At 47.9% G+C, this 18897-nt stretch overlaps 1 protein-coding gene and 2 non-coding genes across 5 annotated transcripts in view; 2 read left to right on the top strand and 1 right to left on the bottom strand.

Moving 5' to 3' along the window:
• Nucleotides 1–18897, top strand: part of ARMH1 (armadillo like helical domain containing 1) — a 29188-nt gene that overhangs the window by 4256 nt on the left and 6035 nt on the right. For all 3 annotated transcript variants that reach the window (XM_074961890.1, XM_074961888.1, XM_074961889.1), the window contains exons 3-10: nt 3555–3773; nt 4429–4497; nt 5361–5527; nt 6444–6640; nt 8573–8657; nt 15339–15461; nt 17061–17133; nt 18255–18384. In XM_074961890.1, coding sequence (XP_074817991.1) covers nt 3568–3773; nt 4429–4497; nt 5361–5527; nt 6444–6640; nt 8573–8657; nt 15339–15461; nt 17061–17133; nt 18255–18384 — 1050 coding nt within the window. In that variant the 5' untranslated portion in view covers nt 3555–3567. The remainder of the gene's footprint in view (nt 1–3554; nt 3774–4428; nt 4498–5360; nt 5528–6443; nt 6641–8572; nt 8658–15338; nt 15462–17060; nt 17134–18254; nt 18385–18897) is intronic.
• LOC141993062 (U5 spliceosomal RNA) lies at nt 12110–12224 on the top strand. Its single transcript, XR_012640756.1, has one exon. It is a non-coding gene; the product is annotated as a U5 spliceosomal RNA (small nuclear RNA).
• LOC141993063 (U5 spliceosomal RNA) lies at nt 14094–14211 on the bottom strand. The gene has a single exon (XR_012640757.1). It is a non-coding gene; the product is annotated as a U5 spliceosomal RNA (small nuclear RNA).

Genomic DNA, 18897 nt, shown 5'->3' with positions numbered 1-18897 from the left:
ACTCCACCCCTGCCCTGCCCCCATTCCAACCCCTTCCCCAAATTCCTGCCCCACCCCGCCTCTTCCCAGAGCATGCTGCGTTCCCCCTCCTCCCCCCTTCCTCCCAGCACTTGATGGCACTGCAAAACAGCTGTTTCGTGGCAAGCACTGGGAGCTAGGGGGAGAAGCGGGGACGCGGTGCGCTCAGGGGAGGAGGCGGAGCAGAGGTGAGCTGGGGTGGGGGGGCAGGGCGGGGAGCTCTGCACCCACCAATTTTTCCCCATGGGTGCTCCAGCCCCGGAGCACCCACGAAGTCAGCGGCTATGGATTTGGGCGCCAGCTGGGTTAGAGGGAGAATAGGTACCAGGTTTGGGGGCAAAAGGGTGCTGGGGGTGTCAGTGGGACCAAGGAGAGAGAATAGTAGGTGTCTGGAGGGAGCTGCTGGAGCAGGAGCAACGGTCAGAGCTTTAGGGAGGGGCCTGCTGGATCAGTGAGGATTGTGGGTTTGGTGGGGGGGCAGCAGAGTCTTCCCAAAAAGTGGAGGGGCAAAGGCCCCCCCCCAGCCCCACCCCATCTCTTCCCCCAAAAGCCCCACCCACAGCTAAGCCAGAGCAGAGCCAGGGACCCTCTACCTACCCAGGGTCAGGGGGTCCCAAGAGCAGACCCTGGCCTGTGTCCCCACCTCCTTGGCCTGCCGCCCAGGGCAGGTGGTGGGTCTGCGGCTCCCCATAGCTGCCTGCGTGGCTCTTGCTCCGACCCAGCTCCAGCCTGAGGGCAGGGCCTTGGAGCTGCGCCATGGTAAGAGCCGCCCAGACAGCTGTGGGGAGCCGCGGACCCTCCACCTGCCCTGGGCGGAGGGCCTGGGGAGTGGGGCCACGGGCCAGGGGCCACTCTTGGGCAGGCCCCGCTACCCCGGGCAGCTGGAGGATCCATGGCTCTCCACAGCTGCCTGGGCTACTGGGGCCAGGCTCCAGCTGCCGGCCTGGCCGGGGGGCAGAACCTCGGGGGGAAGAGATACGAGCAGGGGTGGGGACCATGACGAAAAGTGGATGGGCCAAGCAGGCTCTAACTTGTGCCAGGGGCTGGGCAAGGCTTGGAATCTGGTGGGTGCAAAGATATCTTAAAACCACCTTTTTCTTCCCATCTTCCAACTCGTCCAGGGCTGCACCTCCTAAACTTAAGGTGCCACTCACAGCTACCTAGTGAATAGCCAACAACAGTTCCTAAATCACCTGGGTTTTCCTTAGAGTCCTCCCAACAAAAGTACTGACTTGGTGTCCAATCCTCTAAGCTTATCTGATCTAGTGAGATGAGTGAGGCAGCTCATTGAGTAGCTGGACCAGACAATTTGGAGTGAGGAGACTTGGTTCTGTTCTGACTCTGCCACTAAGTTACTGTGTGAGCTTGGGGCAGGTCTTTCCCCCTCTCTGTGAATTTGTTTCTGTATCTGTAAAATGAGGATAATAAGAATACTTACCCCTATTTATAGGACATTTGGAGATCTTTGGATGAAGAGCACCATATAGGTGCATAATATTATTATAACAGTCAGTCTGGTACCATTATATCCTCAGTTAGTTGTATTGTGTGATCATTTTCAGACCAACTCTTCTCCCCAGCTGGATAATAGGAAAGCACCCTTTATTCCTCAAATCCTCCTGTCCAGAGGCTGGTGATGGTGTTTCTGAACAGTGAAGATTATTGCTGCTTCCTAATAAAAGCAGGATAAGAGCACACCATCAGCATCTCAAACATAAATATGGAAATGTTAATTTAGAATCAATTTTGGGATGCTTCAGACTGTTAAGTTCTTTTAACTAGATTTCTGTAGAGGACATAGGAGCTCTTTATGGGCCTGTAAATTTGATGCAAACGGTCTCTGTGAAATACTCATTCCCTCAACACACTAGTTCTTCTCTCAGTATCAGTCTTGAGCCTTGCACATAATGTTTCACAAATATTCTGTAAATCACTGGAAAAAGCTCATGAGACTGTGAAATATGACTTTCGACAAAGGGCTCCTAACAGGCCAGTCTCCCATCAGCACTAACATTTGTTATGGCTAATAACACTTCCAATCACAACTATTTTGGGAAAACTGATTTATTTTAAACCTTGTCCTCCCTCAAAGGAGATCCTGAATACACTCTGCCAAGGACACAGACTCCTACAAACCACAGACTGTTAATTCCCTAATGAAATCCCAACTCCTCTTAACCCAGCAGAATTGTTTCTTTATCCAACTTTCTAGGGTGATTGTTTTTTTTTGGTTTTTAATTTTTTTAATACACTTAACTACAGAGCATTTCACCTTTAGGTCATTGGTTTCAATCCAGTGCCTTTTGTGCAGTCAAGTTCCTAGTAGACAAGTGCTAGGCACTTTACTGATAGGAAATAGGCGTGGACCCAAACAGACCTAATAGATTTAAACTAAACTGAGAGAAGCCCTGAAATAAGTGTCCAGACAGGGGTTTGCATTGGTTTAACTAAATTGCTTTTAAATTACACCTTAAATTAAACCATTGCAGCTTTCTCACATAGACAAGGCCTCAATCTCAGCAGAGGGGCTAAGAACTGAAAGAGGCAAGGGCTGAACTCTCTGTCATCCACACAGATGAAGCGTGTTGACAGGGCTGTGTGGAGAGAAGCTTGCAGTATTTCTGCCTGTCTTATACCTCCTTTGGCTCCGATTCTACAAACACCCATGCACTTGCTTAACTTTAAGCCCCACATTGGGACTACTCACAAGTTTAAAGTTAAGCATGTGTGTTTACAAGATTGGGACCGATGTGATTAAACCATCTTTATCTTCCAGAGCTGTCAATCTGCACTTTTTACCAGAACTAATTACACCAGAAAATTTGTAAATTTTGGGGGGAAGGGGGAGACAGAGTGCCCAAATATGCCAAAGAAATTCGGCAAAATGGGGATCACTGTATTGAAGGTCAAAGTCAGTTGGGATTTTCTGTAGCTGCCCTATTCCTTGGATTATTATTTCATTTCTCCCCCCGAGTTTATTTAAAAATGTGCCGTTGAAAGCTCTCGGCACTTGAAGAAAAATTAAATAATACGACATGACCTAGGACAAAAAGGTTCAAAATGCAAAAGCTTCCCAAATCCACCCTTTCATCGTCAAGGTCCTGTGCATCTCTGCTCTTATTTCATCCTACTTACCTTCTGGCAGGGCCTGTCATGTGATCAAATATTCAAGCTAGCAAGAATCTGAGATTAAGAAAATTTGTAACGTTAAAGTGCTTTATTCATATCTGGGAGGGAGACGCTCTTGTGGCTCAATCAGGAGATCTGGATTCTAATCCCAGCTCTGCCCCAGATTTACTGTGTGGCCTTGGGTAAATCAGTTAATTTCTTTATGCCTCAGTTTCTCCAGATGTCAAATGAAGATAACAGGAATAAAGGAAGATAAGATTACATTAATCAATGTTTGTCAAGTGCTTTATGATCTTTAGCTGGAAAGCATTAGACAAGGAGAAAGTATAATTAGGGCTGGTGTTACTCATTTGTACAGCCTACATTTATCTTTAAGGGTTTCTATAACCTCTCTCTCTCCCCTGTAGGACAGTATTGATCATGACTTCCACAAAGGAGCAGGCAGCCATCAGCAGACTGATGGGGTTCTTGCAGGAATGGGACAATGCTAGCAAAGCTGCTCGTAGCCACATTCTGGGCAATTTCATTAAGGCAAATCAAGGAAAGACAGGACCAGAGTTGGAACTGGAATTCTCACAGGGAGCCAGCTTGTTTCTGACCCGCCTAACAGCATGGCTGAGGCTCACGTATCTACTTCTTCGGGATGCCAGAAGAGGTGGTGGGGCAATCGAGGGGAAGATTCTCTTCCAAATGTTCTCCCCCCCCCCCATATGATTTAAGGTAGCCCCTCTCTGTGGAAATACCTGAGTCCAGTTGTTCAGGAAGAAGAGCTTGGCCCATAAAAGCTGGAATCTGAGGGAAGTTCCAAACCAAGGGTATTATTGGGTTGTTCTGCAGGATTCCTCTTGTTTTCTCCTTCCCCTCTCACAGGTCCTATATCAGGACATCCCATCCTTCTAGTTGAGGACAAAATGTAAGCTCCCTGCCAAGCCCATCAATGCTGCAGGCAGGGAATCACTTCACACCCACTCTGGGGATGAGCATGCTGCCTCCTTAGTGGTTTGCAACCCAGCTAGCCTGGAAAATAAAGGCCTGTGCCATTTCTAGGCTGACCAGATAGCAAGTGTCAAAAATCGGGACAGGAGGTGGGGGGTAATAGGTGCTTGTGTGTGAAAAAGACCCAAAAATCGGGACATCTGGTCACCCTAGCCCTTTCCCAAAGACAGGTTCCCCAGGTGCAATGCCACACATTGCCACCAAGCTACCAGCCACACCAGATGCAGTGACCAGGTTTAATGTGAAAAATTGTCTCAGTATTTGCTCCTTAACATTGTCAAACAGCTACATGTATGGAATATACCTAGATCAGCAGCTAAAGTCCATTGGCATCTTTTTGTCAGCTGCAAGTAGGTGAGTATTTCTATGTCACTTCAACAAGAATTGTTTGGGCGGCTTTAGCATCCCAGAGTTGTGCCAGCCTAGGGTGAGGGGCCAGTCTTAATATTTTACTACAAGGATGGTCTGGGAAAGGTCAACAGTCCATGATCTGTGCTTTTAAGCACCCTGCTGTCAGCATGTACCCATAACTGGCCAAGCCTCTCCTACCTCCTCTGCAGGTCTCTGGATCCCCACAGTCAGTGAGCCTCCTTCATGCCTGGAGACTCCCACACACATTCTTAGTAGGCTGTGCAGTTGGACCTGTTTTGAATTGTGTCTCCTGGGCAGCAGAGCCCAGTTTCGGGAGATCAGATACCATGGTGATGAGCGCTCTGTAGAAATGGATAAATCAGTCAGGGGCAGGTGGGAGGTGCTGCATATGTTACTTCACACAAGGCTGGGCAAAGCCAGGACTCTTTGTGCTTCCCAAGAATACTGTAAATATTTTATGATGTTGCCTATGCTATGCAATTGCTCAGTGAGTCCCTCGTTTCCCAGGGGTGGTCTGATTGCTAACACACTAGTTAGGGATCCAGTGAGCACCCTGTGTATGGAGACCCAAGTTCTCTGTGCATGTAGGTCAGTATCCAAATGTGGACAATCAGAGGTAAATATCTCACCTGGTAGCCTATTGGGAGCACATCATACTGCCATGTGGGGCCTTCACATTTGGGTTCCAAGTCAAGCTTCTGGTAGCTGTCGTCTCCATCCGGGAGCTTAGACACAAACTGGAGGCAAGGAAGTAGGAAGAAGGTTCCCAGTAATATGGAGATCCGAGGAAGGAAGATTTTGTTCCAAGTGCTATATTTTTTGCTTTGTTCCCCTCATCTCTGTAGCCACAAGTATCTTATTGAATTTCTGGAGGTTGGAGGTGTGCTGACTCTCCTGGAACTACTAGGGCTGAACCAACTGAAGGAAGAGGACAAAAGGGAGTCAATAAAGCTACTCCAACTCGTAGCAAATGCTGGTAGGAAGTATAAGGAGCTCATTTGTGAAAGTTATGGTAAGTGCCATGCCATCCGCATTCTTTATCAAAGGAATGGGGTTACATCCATTTAGGCGAGTCTGTACTCTGACCTCTAAACATCAAGCGCTCCTTACAGAACTGAACCTGTTCCTTTCACTCTGAGAGTCCTAGTGATGGAATATTATTTTATTTTTTCTCTTGTTGAAAGGAGTTCAGAGTCTCAGCCGTTGCTGAGTGGTTACATTTCATCCCCCTTCTCATTTTTAAATGAGCATACTTTTTGTACAGTATTTTTCCTTTGATGTATTACAGCAGTCGTGCTGGTGGCAACTGCTGTGGCTACGGTTGCAAAAGAGTTTTCATTATAACCTGCTGTGTTCACCCACTGCTACCTCTCCAAACTTTCCCTCTTGGGGCTAAAATTTTCTATGATTGATATCTATTGAGAAATCAGGAATTTTTCTGAAAAGGAAAAGCAAGATCTCTTCAGATGTTTTTTAAGACTGGAAAAAAATAAATGCTTTTCCCATTGTAAAAGGGAACCCACCACTAAAATCAGTGACAGATGCTCAAGGTTTGGACAACTTCCTCAGCAGTGAGAGGAGTGGGATGGAATCAGTAAAGCGATACTCTCTATGCACCATTTACCTCAGGGGGCCAGATTCTTTATTGGTGTAAATGTATGTCATTCAATTGACTTCAGCAGCATTTTGCCCTTCTATACCAGCTGAGAATTTGGCCTATTATATTTTAAAATCCATGTAATAGCTACTGATACTCACAAAAATGAAGATTACTCCCCATCTCTACCTCTCCAGCAGCAGTGATTAAAATGGGACAGTGTTTTTGATTCTGGCTGGATTTCAATAAAATTTCCAAGTTTGTCTAACCTCAGATGTGTAACCACTTGGGCTTTCCAACTATGCAACTCAGTAAATCTTCTTATACACAGGTGTGCGATCAATAGCTGAGTTTTTGGCCAATTCCAAGTCTGAAGAGACTCAAGAACAAGTGCAAATTCTGTTGGACTCTTTAGGCCATGGCAATCCAAAGTATCAGAACCAGGTATACAAAGGCCTGATTGCTTTGCTGCCATGCACATCCCCCAAAGCCCAACAGCTCTCTCTGCAGACACTCAGGACTGTGCAGGTGAGCAGAACAGGATGTAATCAAACTTTAGCCCATTCTTTCGTTTTATCAGAACACTGTTTCATAATGAATCTATGATAAAGTTGGAGGCTAAAGGTGAGTGGAAATCCTGCTACAGTTCTTGCCTTATTAAGGAGCCCAGAGAAGAGCTTATTGCATCTACAAGCACACCCAGTATATACCTCAGCTGATGTGTCCTAGCATGTCTAAGGCTGCATACCCTGTGTGGATAAGCCAATCTGAAAGTTCCTTGTTGAGGTAGTACTAGATAAGAGAATTCTGAAGCAAGGATCCTTTTGCGCCCAGTTGCACGTCATCAGCACAGTGTGTGCTCTTCAAGTTCCCCAGCAGTTCCTGAGTCTGAGAACACACTGAAAAGGAATGAGGTGCACAGAGCTGTTTTCTGTCTGATTTGGATAATGAAATCATGAACAATTCTCCCCTTAGACTTTTCCCTCTCAGTAACACAGATGCTAAACTCCAAGGCTGTGTGTGAGCAAGTGCTGAGTGTATAAAGGCTGCTACTGTTTACATAGTCCCTGCTCCATCAGGATCTAATATGCTGCTTTTAAATAAATTGAGTATGAAAGATTTTATAATTCCCCTTCTCCTCCAGTCCGTTACTTATTGTGAAAGCCTTGTATGAAATATGACCTCAGCTGTAGGAGAGGATATGCCTCTAAAGACATGTCCTGCCCTTACTCTGGGGAACTTCAAAGGGAATCGTATACAGAATTAACTATAGGTTTCAGAGTAGCAGCCGTGTTAGTCTGTATTCGCAAAAAGAAAAGGCGTACTAGTGGCACCTTAGAGACTAACCAATTTGAGCATAAGCTTTTGTGAGCTACATCGTGCATCCAATGAAGTGAGCTGCAGCTCACGCTCAAATAAATTGGTTAGTCTCTAAAGGTGCCACTAGTACGCCTTTTTGTTTTAGAATGAACTATATGGCCTTTAGTGCTACTGTTTTCAATCCTGCACTTTGGGTGTGCTTTTGCTTTTTTTTTTTTTAATTGAGGGAATGGGGTTCTGGTCTTCTGACCCTTCTTAAATTCTCCCTGGCCTGGAAATATGCACTTACATAAAATGTTTTAGCTATATGTTAATTACCCAGATTAAGATAGAGCTAAGCTGTGAGGTAGGTAGCAGCTCTGATGCAGTCTGCTGCTCTTGAATTTAATTCTGACAGTCTCCCATTTGAAATTCAGTCCCTTGTCATCAAGGGGGGGGGGTTGCCACCACCCCCTCCCCACCCAAATCTGCAGGACCACAGATCCTTGACCTTTGAACATAAAATGTCTCTCTCACTCTCTCCTGTTACATACCACATATATATGTGAGACAGACCCTGTCAAAATCTCAAAGCTATTCTAATGCCTCAGTTAGCTGGAGATCAGTGAACCTCATGCTCAGGTTTGAGGAGTCCTGAGAGGAGGAAAGGATTTTATGGGGATTTTTAAAGAGTTTGTCTCCTTTTTCCCCCCCACACTTTGTATAACACTTGTCTTCTTTCACTGTAAGCTCTTGGGGCAGGGGACTTTTCTACCTCTTTGTCTAGCCCCAGAGCAGTGGGGCCCTGATCCTGATTGTGTCTCTGGGTACTGCCATATTACAAATATTAAATAATGGTAATTAATAGTTTGCTGCCCCAATAACTGCAGTCCTTAGTCTGAGAACCATAGGGCTAGACTGGGCAACCACCAGTACACTGGTGAGCACTTACATGAGGAGTCCTATTCAAGAATAAGTGCTCACTAACCTGAGTAATGGTTACAGAATCAGCCCCAAGAGGCCATTTCCTTGAGTCTCTCAGAGCACAGTGCTGTGTGCAGTTCTCTGTATCCTGAGGAACACATACATGTGAATATTTCAGTGGGCTGCAGAGGGGAGAGCTGTGAGGAATAACACCCTGCTTGTTCCTTTCCTTGTCAGGTGATCGTGGGAGCAGCCCATCCCAGCATTGTGGATGCTGTGTTGAGCGTGCTGAGCTCTATGCACTTGGAAGTTCAGTATGAAGGTAGGAACCACATCCCTTATGCTGTCTGCTGAGGAGGAAAGCAGACGTTTGAGTCATTTCTGGGAGGTGCTCAGTGAGCCTGTCAAGAGTCATTTCAAGGCAGCAGCCGCAGTGTCCCCAGAGCTCAGCTCAAGCTGAGTGTGAGAGCACTGGGCTGGGTGGATTTGCCTTTCGGCTGCTCACTGAGCTCTAAGGAATTTAACAGACCTGGCAACAGGTCCCGCCTTTGGAAAGGAAGACGGGCAAGTCACAAGGGCTGGAGGCAGGGTGCCTGTTACTGCACAGGCCAAGCAGCTGGGTGCAATACCGGGTCGCACCCCAGGCTACCCTCTGATGAGGGGTGGGTGGTTTGTAACCCAGCTGTGTGTTGTCAGCACGCCACCCCCCAGCTCCAGCCTCCTTGCCGGGCCCGGCGGGGGTGGGGTGGGGGTGTGTGTTGCTCATGCAAAGGCTGTGCGTGTCTCTGGCTTTTCCCATCCTACCAAGGAGGGCCGATGGCTCCCGTCACTGGTTTGCAGGAGCAGGGCTGGGGACGTGGGTCTCCACAGGCAGGTTAACGAGCTGTGTGGTGGCTGCAGGCTAGCAAAGCCAAGCCCTGGCGGCAAAGCTGGGGATGGCAAGGGCTGGGGACGGCAAGGGCTGGGGACAAAACCACCTGCTCTCTGCTACCCCTGGGCGGGCTGTACTGACCACAGGGGGTGGGGCAGGATCCCCTGCAGGCTCCAGGCAAAGGCCGATCTGGCCCCCGCAGCTCACCCAGGGCAGCTCAGCAGCCCTTTCACGGGCCCTTTCCTGCAGGCAAACAGGAGCGACCAGCAGCCTGAGCCCACCTGCTCCGCCCGAGGTTCAGAGTCCAGCACCTGCAGGGTCCCAGCCCGGGGGCATCTCCTGTGTGGCCCCGGGTAACGAGTATGTGGAGCTGTGCCCAGAGCAGCTATGGAGACCCCGGGAGCCACCACCCCTCCCAGAGCCGCATTCCAGGGGCTGCGGCGGCCGGGGCTCCCCTGTGCTCTCAGACCTACTTGGGATGCTCATTTGCATGCCCATAATGCATTGCGCACTGTGACCTGCATCCCGACTCCCTGGTCCATGGGCTGGGTTTCCTCCCAGAGACCCTAGTTCCGAGGAGCAACCTCGCAGTTTAATTGGGCCAGAGCAATAGGCTGTAGAAACAGGGATTTGATAGGTTCGGTCAGAGAGACTCCCTTGGGACTGTCACCTGATGTGCTGAAATTACCTCCAAGTCTGTTTTCCCTGCCAGCTTGGGACTCCAGAACCCTGCATTGTTAAGCCAGACATGCATACCTGCTGCAACACAGACCCCGGGTCTGGACCACGCCCCCAAAGCTGCAGACTCAGTGAAAACTGCTCAGCAGGTTACCTATCTCCAGCACCCAGTTTCCAATGGGATCCAAACCCCAAATAAATCAGTTTTACTCTGTATAAAGTTTATACAGGTTAAACTCATGAATTGTCCACCCTCTATGACACTGATAGAGATGCACAGCTGTTTGCTTCCCCCAGGTATTAAATCACTTACTCTGGGTTTACTAATAAACAAAAGCAATTTTATTAAATATAAAAAGTAGGATTTAAGTTGTTTCAAGTAATAACAGACAAAGTACATCACCAAGCAAAATAAAGCAAACACACACAAGTCTAAGCCGATTAAAAAACTGATTACAGGTAATCACTCACCCTCAGAGATGTTCCAATAAGCTTCTTTCACAGACAAGACTCCTTGTCTGTGCCCCATCCTTTCCCCTGCTACAGTCTTTGTTAGTTCCAGCCGACATCTTAGGTGATAAGCAGGGGCTCTCATGACTGGCCCCTGGCGTCCTGTTCCACCCCCTTTTATAGCTTTGGCACCAGGCGGGAATCTTCCTGGGTCCCCAACCCTCCTCCTAAATGGAAAAAGACCAGATTTAAGATGGATTCCAGTACCATGTGACAGGGTCACAAGTCCTGAGAGACCCAAGCCTCCATCCTTCCTGGGCTGGCCCACCATACACAGGCAGGTTTGCAAGTAAACAGAGCCATTGACAGGTCACCAATTCTGAAGCACCCTTAATGGCTTCCACTTAATATGTTTACATCAGTGATACATGTTCATATCTTACTCTCCTAACTCCAGACATAGAAATAATCTGTGCTGTGACGATGCTGCCTGTGGGAGCCTGCTGAGGTCACTCAGTCAGGGTGCACTGCAAACAGAACAGGGCAGACAAACCCCAGACACTAGTGGATATTCCAATACTTAGCTTTACCCAGCCAGCCCAAAACAGCTTCTACAGCACCTCCCTGGGTACTCAGACTTCCAAACACAGTTCCCTTAAAGTACCCAGCCTCAGGCCTCCATCCAGACACCATGTCAAACATATGGTGATAAATTCTGAAAATATCTTATTTCATCATATAAAAGAAAAGGTTCTCCTGACCCCAAAGGACCAAGTCCCAGATCCAGGTCAAATAACTTAGATCTTACCCCAAATACAGGCTTATAGTCTATTCTTATTAACTAAACTAAAACATATTAAAAAAAGAAAAGAGTGTTGGTTAAAAGATCAATATACATAGAGACTTGAATTCAATTCTTGAGGTTCAAATACCTAGCAGAGATGAGCTTGTAGTTGCCAAAGTCCTTTTGGCAGTAGTCCATAGGTTATAGCCCAATGTCCATATTCAGGGTGACTCTAGTCAGTGACTGGGGATCTCAATCCTTGTGGCTTAGGGTTTCCCCTTCTTGAAACCAAAAGCAGATCTGAGATGAAGAAGGATCCTATCCCAAGGTCTTTATACATTTCCAGCAGCCTTTTGGCCTGAAAACAATCAGCTTCACTTTCCTTCTCCCAAACATCATGGCAATTAGCACAAGGTAATTTATCCATTGAACAGTTCAGATACTGGTTACCCCAACCTTCAAAGAGACAACAATACTATTTTAGTCAAGTGTCTATGGCTATAGCTTTGATTCAAAGATCAAAAAAGGAATATTAACATTTAGGAAGACAAGACTTGTTTGCTGACATCACAAGACCTGAACAAACATCTTCCCTTCTCTCTCTAACAATGCAGACTTGCATTTCAAAGCGCTGTTCATTTACATCTCTTCCTAACCAGTCTCTAAAGTTCGGTCATGGGTCAGGTCAGTCTGTGAGTTAATTAACTCTTTCTGGCCCTGTCACCTTTCAATGAGATTATATTACACTAATAACATCACACATACAAACAAATAGTATGAACACACTCAGTAGAGTACAAGCTTTCTAATATCACCATACAAGGAGTATTTAGTGTAAAGCATATTCTAGTTATGTCATATTCATAAGCATATTTCTATAAAGCATATGGAGTGCAACATCACAAGGGGGTTTAGCCATCCATCAGTATAGTCACAGTGATGTAATAAAGTGATGGTCTTGCCCTGGCAGCACTTCTGCAGAGCGGAAGGTATGCTTTGGTTTCTCTTCAGATTGTATAAGTCTTTCACCTTTTACTAAAGATTTTATGGAAAGGAATATTTATGAGTTTTTACCCAATTTTTTGAGGCTTCAATTCAATGAAGCTACTTGATGTTGTGAAAAAAGCAGGAAAGGAATTAATTGTTTGTGTTACTGTGATGGGGTTAGGACTCACCACCACTGGCGCCTCCCGCTGGTTGCTCCGGGAATTAGCTCTGTCCAGTCATGGAGCACCTTTTTCACGTGGTGCCTTCCTTTTCCCTTGGCTGCTCTGGGGACCCTCATTGCTCCCTGCTCGGCAGCATCCTCTTCAGGACACTGCCTTTCAGCAGTGCCCACTGCTCCAGTCTCACCCCCTTCCAGGGGTTTGGTGTTATCAGCAGTCTACAATCTGCACCTGTTGTAGGGGCCAGCTGCAGCCTCTAAGTCTAGCCCCTTATCAGGCCACGCTCCTCTTCAGCCCAGTGTAGCACAAGGGGAAGGGGGGGGGCCCACCCACTACTCTGGGTCCTGACCCAGGGACCCTCTAGCAGCAGCCTCTCTCCCCTTGCCCTGCTATTGTCCCTGGGCTACTTCCCCTTCCGCCCTATGGGCCTGCCTAGCCCAGGCCAACAGCCTGCGGTTTTCCTTGGCTGGAGCTCCCCAGCACTGCTCTGTCCAAGGTGCTACCTTCCAGCAGAGGAGCCTATCCTCCTCCTTTGACCACCAGGGAGAGACTCCTTGCTCCCTTCCTGGGCAGCCTTTATATATGGCTGAGTCTGGCTCTGATTGGCTGTCTCTAATGCAGCCTCTGATTGGCCCCCACCTGCACCACCTCCCTGGCCTGCTGAAGCCCTATCTAGGATAGGAGTGGGGCAGCCACCCCACTACAGTTACATACAAAGAAATTTATGTTTTTATTTTAAAAATGTTCTTTATGAGCTTTTTTTTTTTTTGGAGAGGAAAATGTTACTTGCTTTTTATATTGAACAGATTCAACTGTGTAAAATACATTTAAAGTTCAGTATATTATTGAGGTTCTTTTTAAGCAACAGCTCATCTACTTGCCTAGTGGAGCAACTCTGTGAAGGCCCAGAGTTACTCCATTTCTCTTTTACTCCTGGGGGAATTCTGCACTACTGCGTGCATGCATAATTAATGAGCCCCACATGTTTTTAAACTTTTTGCTCAGAAAAAGCTTCTGCCAAAATGTTGCTGCAGTTCTGCCTTTTGCCCACCAGAGGGTGCTGTGGTGATCGAACAAAGCAGCAGCTCCCAGCCAGCTAAGAGAAAGCCAGACTTCTTCACAGCACCTGTCAGGCCAGGTCAGGAGACAGGGGCTATGGGGAGACAGACAGCATCTGTCTGGGGTGCTCGGGGAGTCAGATGGGCTTACAAGGGCTAGTGGGGGAAGACAGACTGGGACAGGGGCTGAATGGGAGTGGAGGCACAGGGTCACAGAGGGGAGGGAGGTGCAGGGCCACATGGTGATGGGGAGGGGGTGCAGAGCTACATAGGGACGGGGGTGGCTGGGTGGGGGCACAGACACATGGGGCAGGGGGAGGAGGCTCAGGGACACAGGAACAGAGGACTGGCCGGGTGGAGGCACAGACACACATGAAGACAGGGGGAGGGGAGACAGGGATACATAGCGAAAGGGGAGTGGCTGGGTGGGGGCACAGAGACACAGGGGGATAGGGGAAGGGGGTACAGAGCCACAAAGGGACAGGAGGAGAGGGGGCAGGGCCACATGGGGATGAGGGGAGTGGGTGTCTGAATGGGGGTGGAAGGACACATGTGGACAGGGGGTGCAAGGACACAGGATGGGGATATATGCAACTTCTAAAGAATTAGGTTTTTTCTTCCCCCATAGAAAAAACAATTGCACTTAAACTTTCAATGGCTTATGAAAACAAAGCATTTGACTCATAGCTTTTATGAATTATTTTATAGACATAAAATAAAAATGGTATCTACTTTTTCCACAAAAATTAGACTTATTCACAGAACAATTTAAAAAATTGCATGTAAACTCAGAAAAGCTTATTGCCACAGAAATTTTTAGTAAAATGCAAAAGATTTATTCCCTCTGAGGAGAAAAAAATCCTGAATATAAAAGTAGGATGACTTTTGGAGGGGAACTATGGGTTTTCACAAATCTTTTCATTTTTGAGCTCTGTGTTCTGTGCAGGCCAATCCTCATAAAGGAAGTTGAACAGAAATTGGCACGTCTTTCCACAGTCACTGAAATGCTCAAAGAAAGGCTTTTCAATGTGCAATGCATCATGGGTATGCAAATGATCTGGTGCTCCCAGAGCCCTGCTCCCAGACCAGCCCTGCTCCCAGACCAGACCTTCTGCTATGAGCTGAGCTGAGAAGTGCTGGTGGGGAGCTGCTTCTGGCCTCTCGGCAGCTGCCCTGGGGATGGTTGGCTCTGCTGCCCGGCTGTTGGAGGCATCAGAGCAGGTGGCTGCAAGCTGAGGGGGGCATTGAGTGTGGTGCCTGATCTTTACTACATTACTGGGTAAAGGTTTCATGGTTGCACTAATCCTGGAGCTTGATGACTCTCTGAGGTGCTCCGGAGTCCTGATTCTGCCCCCTGCAGATGGAGGGTCTGGGAGTTCCCAGCAGGAGCCATTGCATCCGCATGCCAGCACTTTCCAAATTTCCAACATTCCCAGACTGAAACTCCTGAAAGGTGTGTGGGGAAGCTGCTCCAGCAAAGGGGCTGCTCCTGCCCCTTCCACCTGGAGCCTGCAGTGGGCCAGCGCTGCTCGCAATGGTGCACATGTGTAAAGTTAATGTAACCCTCACATGTCCAGTGCCTCAGCACCCTCCCACTATGTCCCAGAGAGTTCCATGCAATACAGAGGTCCATGTCTTAATAGAAAGCCAGCCATGTTTTGGCTGGACTCTTTGCCATCCACATACATTTGCTGGCCAGCCCATGGGGTAATAATGTCACCTGGGATCTACGAGCCCTGGAGAACATGGTTCTGCTCTCAGATGCGCAGAGCATATCTTGGCCTCCTGTTCTGTTTCTGAGCAACTTCCAGAAGGGAACAGCGCAGAATCCAACCCTAGTCAAGGAAGTTTACTTTAAACAGGCAGAAGGAAAATGCAGCTCTTTCAGGAGCCAGCGTTCAAACCATTGTCTCTGATGTTTCACCTGCTGCTGGGATTGCTGTGCAGCCTTGTTAGAGCACCAAGGTGGCACTTTGGCCTCTTTCCTTGTCTCTAGCCATTCAGCTGATAAAGGATCTCATGGCCTATGACGTCCGGCCAGTGCTGCTGAAGGGTCTGGTTGAATTACTTATATCACCGGGGAAAGAGACTGCTAAAGTGAAAGGCAAAGCCCTGCAAGGTAAGCGGTCACAACAGGTTCCCTTCATGTCTGCTTGGAGGCTGCAGAATGCTGCAAAGTGGGTTGCTCTTTCTCTGCTTGCTCAGGTGATTCACCAGCCACTGATGGGCAACTTTGGTACTTTAGTCTCCTTGGGTGTGACCCAGGGGTTCACAAACTGGGGTCACGAGGTTATTACCTGGGGGGTCACAAGCTGTCAGCCTCCACCCCAAACCCCGGTTCACCTCCAGCATTTTTAACAGTGTTAAATATAAAAAAAGTGTTTTTAATTTATAAGCGGGGTGGCACTCAGCGGCTTGCTGTGTGAAAGGGGTCACCAGGACAAAAGTTTGAGAGCCCCTGGTGTAACCGGCCCTCGCTAATCCATCCCTGCGCTACCTTGGCAGAGGTCAGAGGCTGCAGCCAACCGCCTGGCTGATCTGAGATGGTGTTGGCTATTCAGAAGAGGAGATGCAGAAGTCTCTTCCTAGTGGGCATGGTACCCACTGCAGTGAGCCCTGAGTGCTCCTCTTGCAGCCTGGACCCCCTCTTCAGAGAGCAGTGCAATGGAAGGCGACGGCTGGGGGCGGGGGAACAACTGGCTGGTGCTGGGTCCTGCTGGGAGGCTGATGCCCACCGCCACAGGAAACATAGCAAGGGGCTAAGCGCCCACATCCCCTTCCTAGCAGGACCTAGAAACCATGTGTCCCTTAAGCTCTGCCTTGCAAGAGGCCAAAGTAGAAGGGAATCTCCCTCCTTTCTTCTCCCCACTTCATCAGGGCAGCTGAGCTCCATGGGTAGGTTGGTGCAGTCTCAAGAAGTGGGGTGTCCTTCCTGGGATTGCGGCCGCCCTCTCTTTTCCCTTCCCCTTTCCTGCAACAAGGTGAGAGGAGATGGCAGGCAGGGCCCCATGGCAGTGGAGGCTGGCACTGCACTCTCCATGCCTTCAGACCCCCTGCTCCCGTCCCCATTGCAGCTGTACAGCCGTACCTCCACACGGGCTGTCACTGTCAGAGCTTCCTTTGATGCAGGCTCCTGAGTCCTGTTTTCCAGTGACCCTCTGGCGAGTTGCAGAGTTCAGCTTTGTCTGTTTTGGGTAATGGGAACTGTCAGGCAACAGCAAACATCCAGCTTGTTGGAGCCCTCAGAGCAGGAATGGGAATATTGATGCTATTTGTGAACTGTGTGGATTTGTTCAGTTAATGCAGCCAAATTAATGGAGAGCAGGGGATGCGGCGCTGTCTTTCAGAGGAGATCTTAAACTCAGTTCCCTTCTGCATGTGGCCAGAGGAAATTAAAGATCCCAGGACACCTTTTCAAGACTCAGGGAAACCTTGGTTTCTGACCCACATCCTGTCTTGATGAAACAGACTGTAATGTCCCAGAATGTTTGAGTCACTGCATTAGCCTGGCACGGTCGCTGAGCAGTGAGAGCTCATTGTGAAGCCCTGAGCTACAGTACATCTGGAGGTAGATTCCCTGAGGGATGTTGCTCTAATCTCACAAATCCTCTTTTCTTCAGGTGCTACTGGTCTAATTCCCCAGGTTATTACTAAAGCTTTATGGCAGAAGTATGGCTCTAGCCGTAGTTTTCATCCTGTCTAATGTTCCCCCATTCAGACCCAGCCACACTCCATCTTCCTGAGCCCTTGTCGGTGTATATACAGCAAGCCGCTGCAGCAAAAGCCATCGGGTAAGAAAATTCAGAGCAAAATACAAAGGGAGATTTATACAGGATTTAGAGAAGCTGCTTCCTTTATGGAGAAAAGGCCAGTCGTTATTCTTCATAGGGAATCTTTAGCCCTCTGCTATTGCTCTCTGAGTATATCCCTGTGGCTCTGTAACTCCTCCATATAGACTTCGGGGGCTTTCATCCATTCACAAAAGTGCTCAGGAGCTTAGAGAGAAGCACTTCTGCTTGGGTGCCAAAATCCAGATCCTCCCCTGTTACTAACACCACCTGAAATTATTCAAAGCTTTTATTATAGGTGAAGAAATATAATATCAACCTTTACTCTGGCCATTAATACAGAGTCAGAATGTTCCCTCCGTTTCCAGGCCAGCATAGAGAGGGACAGTGTTAGCACCTTGCCACATAGCTGGACCAAACCATGCTACATAACAGTACAGAGCCTGTTGTATTCTCAAGGAAGCAGAGAGTCTCTTGTAGTGAAATGCGTCTACTTAACAATTTTACATCAACAGCAGAGTGCATGAAATCAAATTCAGTGTCTGACCCAGTGAATCCCTAAACTCTGGCTGTCTCCATGCTTCTCTATAGCTCACTTCCTGTTCGATATCTGCAAAGTCCACAAGATGGTCCTATGCCAAATTTCTCCCTTGAAGAGCAGAAGACGATGCAAAACACTGGCCATGTTGCTTTCTCCAGTGATGTGCTCAATAATAAAATAATATAATTTACTCTTCCACCCTGGATTCTATAGGGTAACGTGGTGGATTTGCTAGGATTTAATATGTAAATCAGGTGTTTTTATTGTCAATCGTTAAAAGAAATGTAGATCTCCTAACATAGATATCAAATTGTTCACATGTAACCATGGGCTTCCTCTTCAGTTTAAGAATAGCATGCATCCTTGTTCATTGGTGTTAGTCATTTGCGAGTGAACGTGGAAAGATGGAGGCATCACTTTGCACTTGGATCAGCACCACACCTAAGGCAACAGGACTAGAATCTGTCCCTCCAAATTGCTAGCTATGGCTCTTTCATTTCATTCCCAGAAAGCTCCTGTTGTTGTGGGATTCTTCTCTCATGCGAAAGAGCCTTGGAGCCTGACTGTGCTGATTTCCTTGCAGCATTCTAGCCAAGGACTCGACCAAACTGGCCGAAGAGATGATCCAGCTGAGAGTGGTGCATGGCCTTATGTGTGCTATGGGGAATGAGAATCATACCACCTGCCAGAGACAGGCCAGCATCGCTCTAGAGGTGAGTGTCTCTGTGTGGGGCAATGTGTATTTTAATGTGGATTCCTCCCCCTAAGCTCCTGAGCAGTGGGAGTTATTCAGATAAAGGGGGATCATTCACACTGGGGCAAAGCTGGAAAAAAAGGGCATTGATGATACAGCAACGTACCCACAGTTTCTGTGTCCCCTCTGCTGTTAGTGCTTGAGGACGAGCTTATCCCTTCCCAACCCCACTTCTCCTTCTGCTTAACAATCATGATTCCCAGACAAAAAACCTTCACTGAGGTGGAGTTAAGGGCAGTAAATAAATGAGAAGAAACTGTCATGGAATGGGTTGCAGTTTTGAATAATACAAAATCAGGAAATTCAACATAAAGGCCATGCTTCAAACCCAACCCAAAGCCTGCAACCTAGAGAAATCCAGCGTTAGGGTCCTCCATTCCAGCCCACAGGGTATGTCAGCTCTAAAAAGTGGTGCGATGGTTAACTATACCCCTGCTGATCACAGTAGCTGAAATACCCAGCTGCTCTAGCA

The sequence above is a fragment of the Natator depressus genome, chromosome 8 (assembly GCF_965152275.1).
Source record: "Natator depressus isolate rNatDep1 chromosome 8, rNatDep2.hap1, whole genome shotgun sequence".
Classification (NCBI taxonomy): Eukaryota; Metazoa; Chordata; order Testudines; family Cheloniidae; genus Natator; species Natator depressus.
Note: the sequence above shows the minus strand (reverse complement) of the source record. Positions and strands in the feature narration are given on the sequence as shown.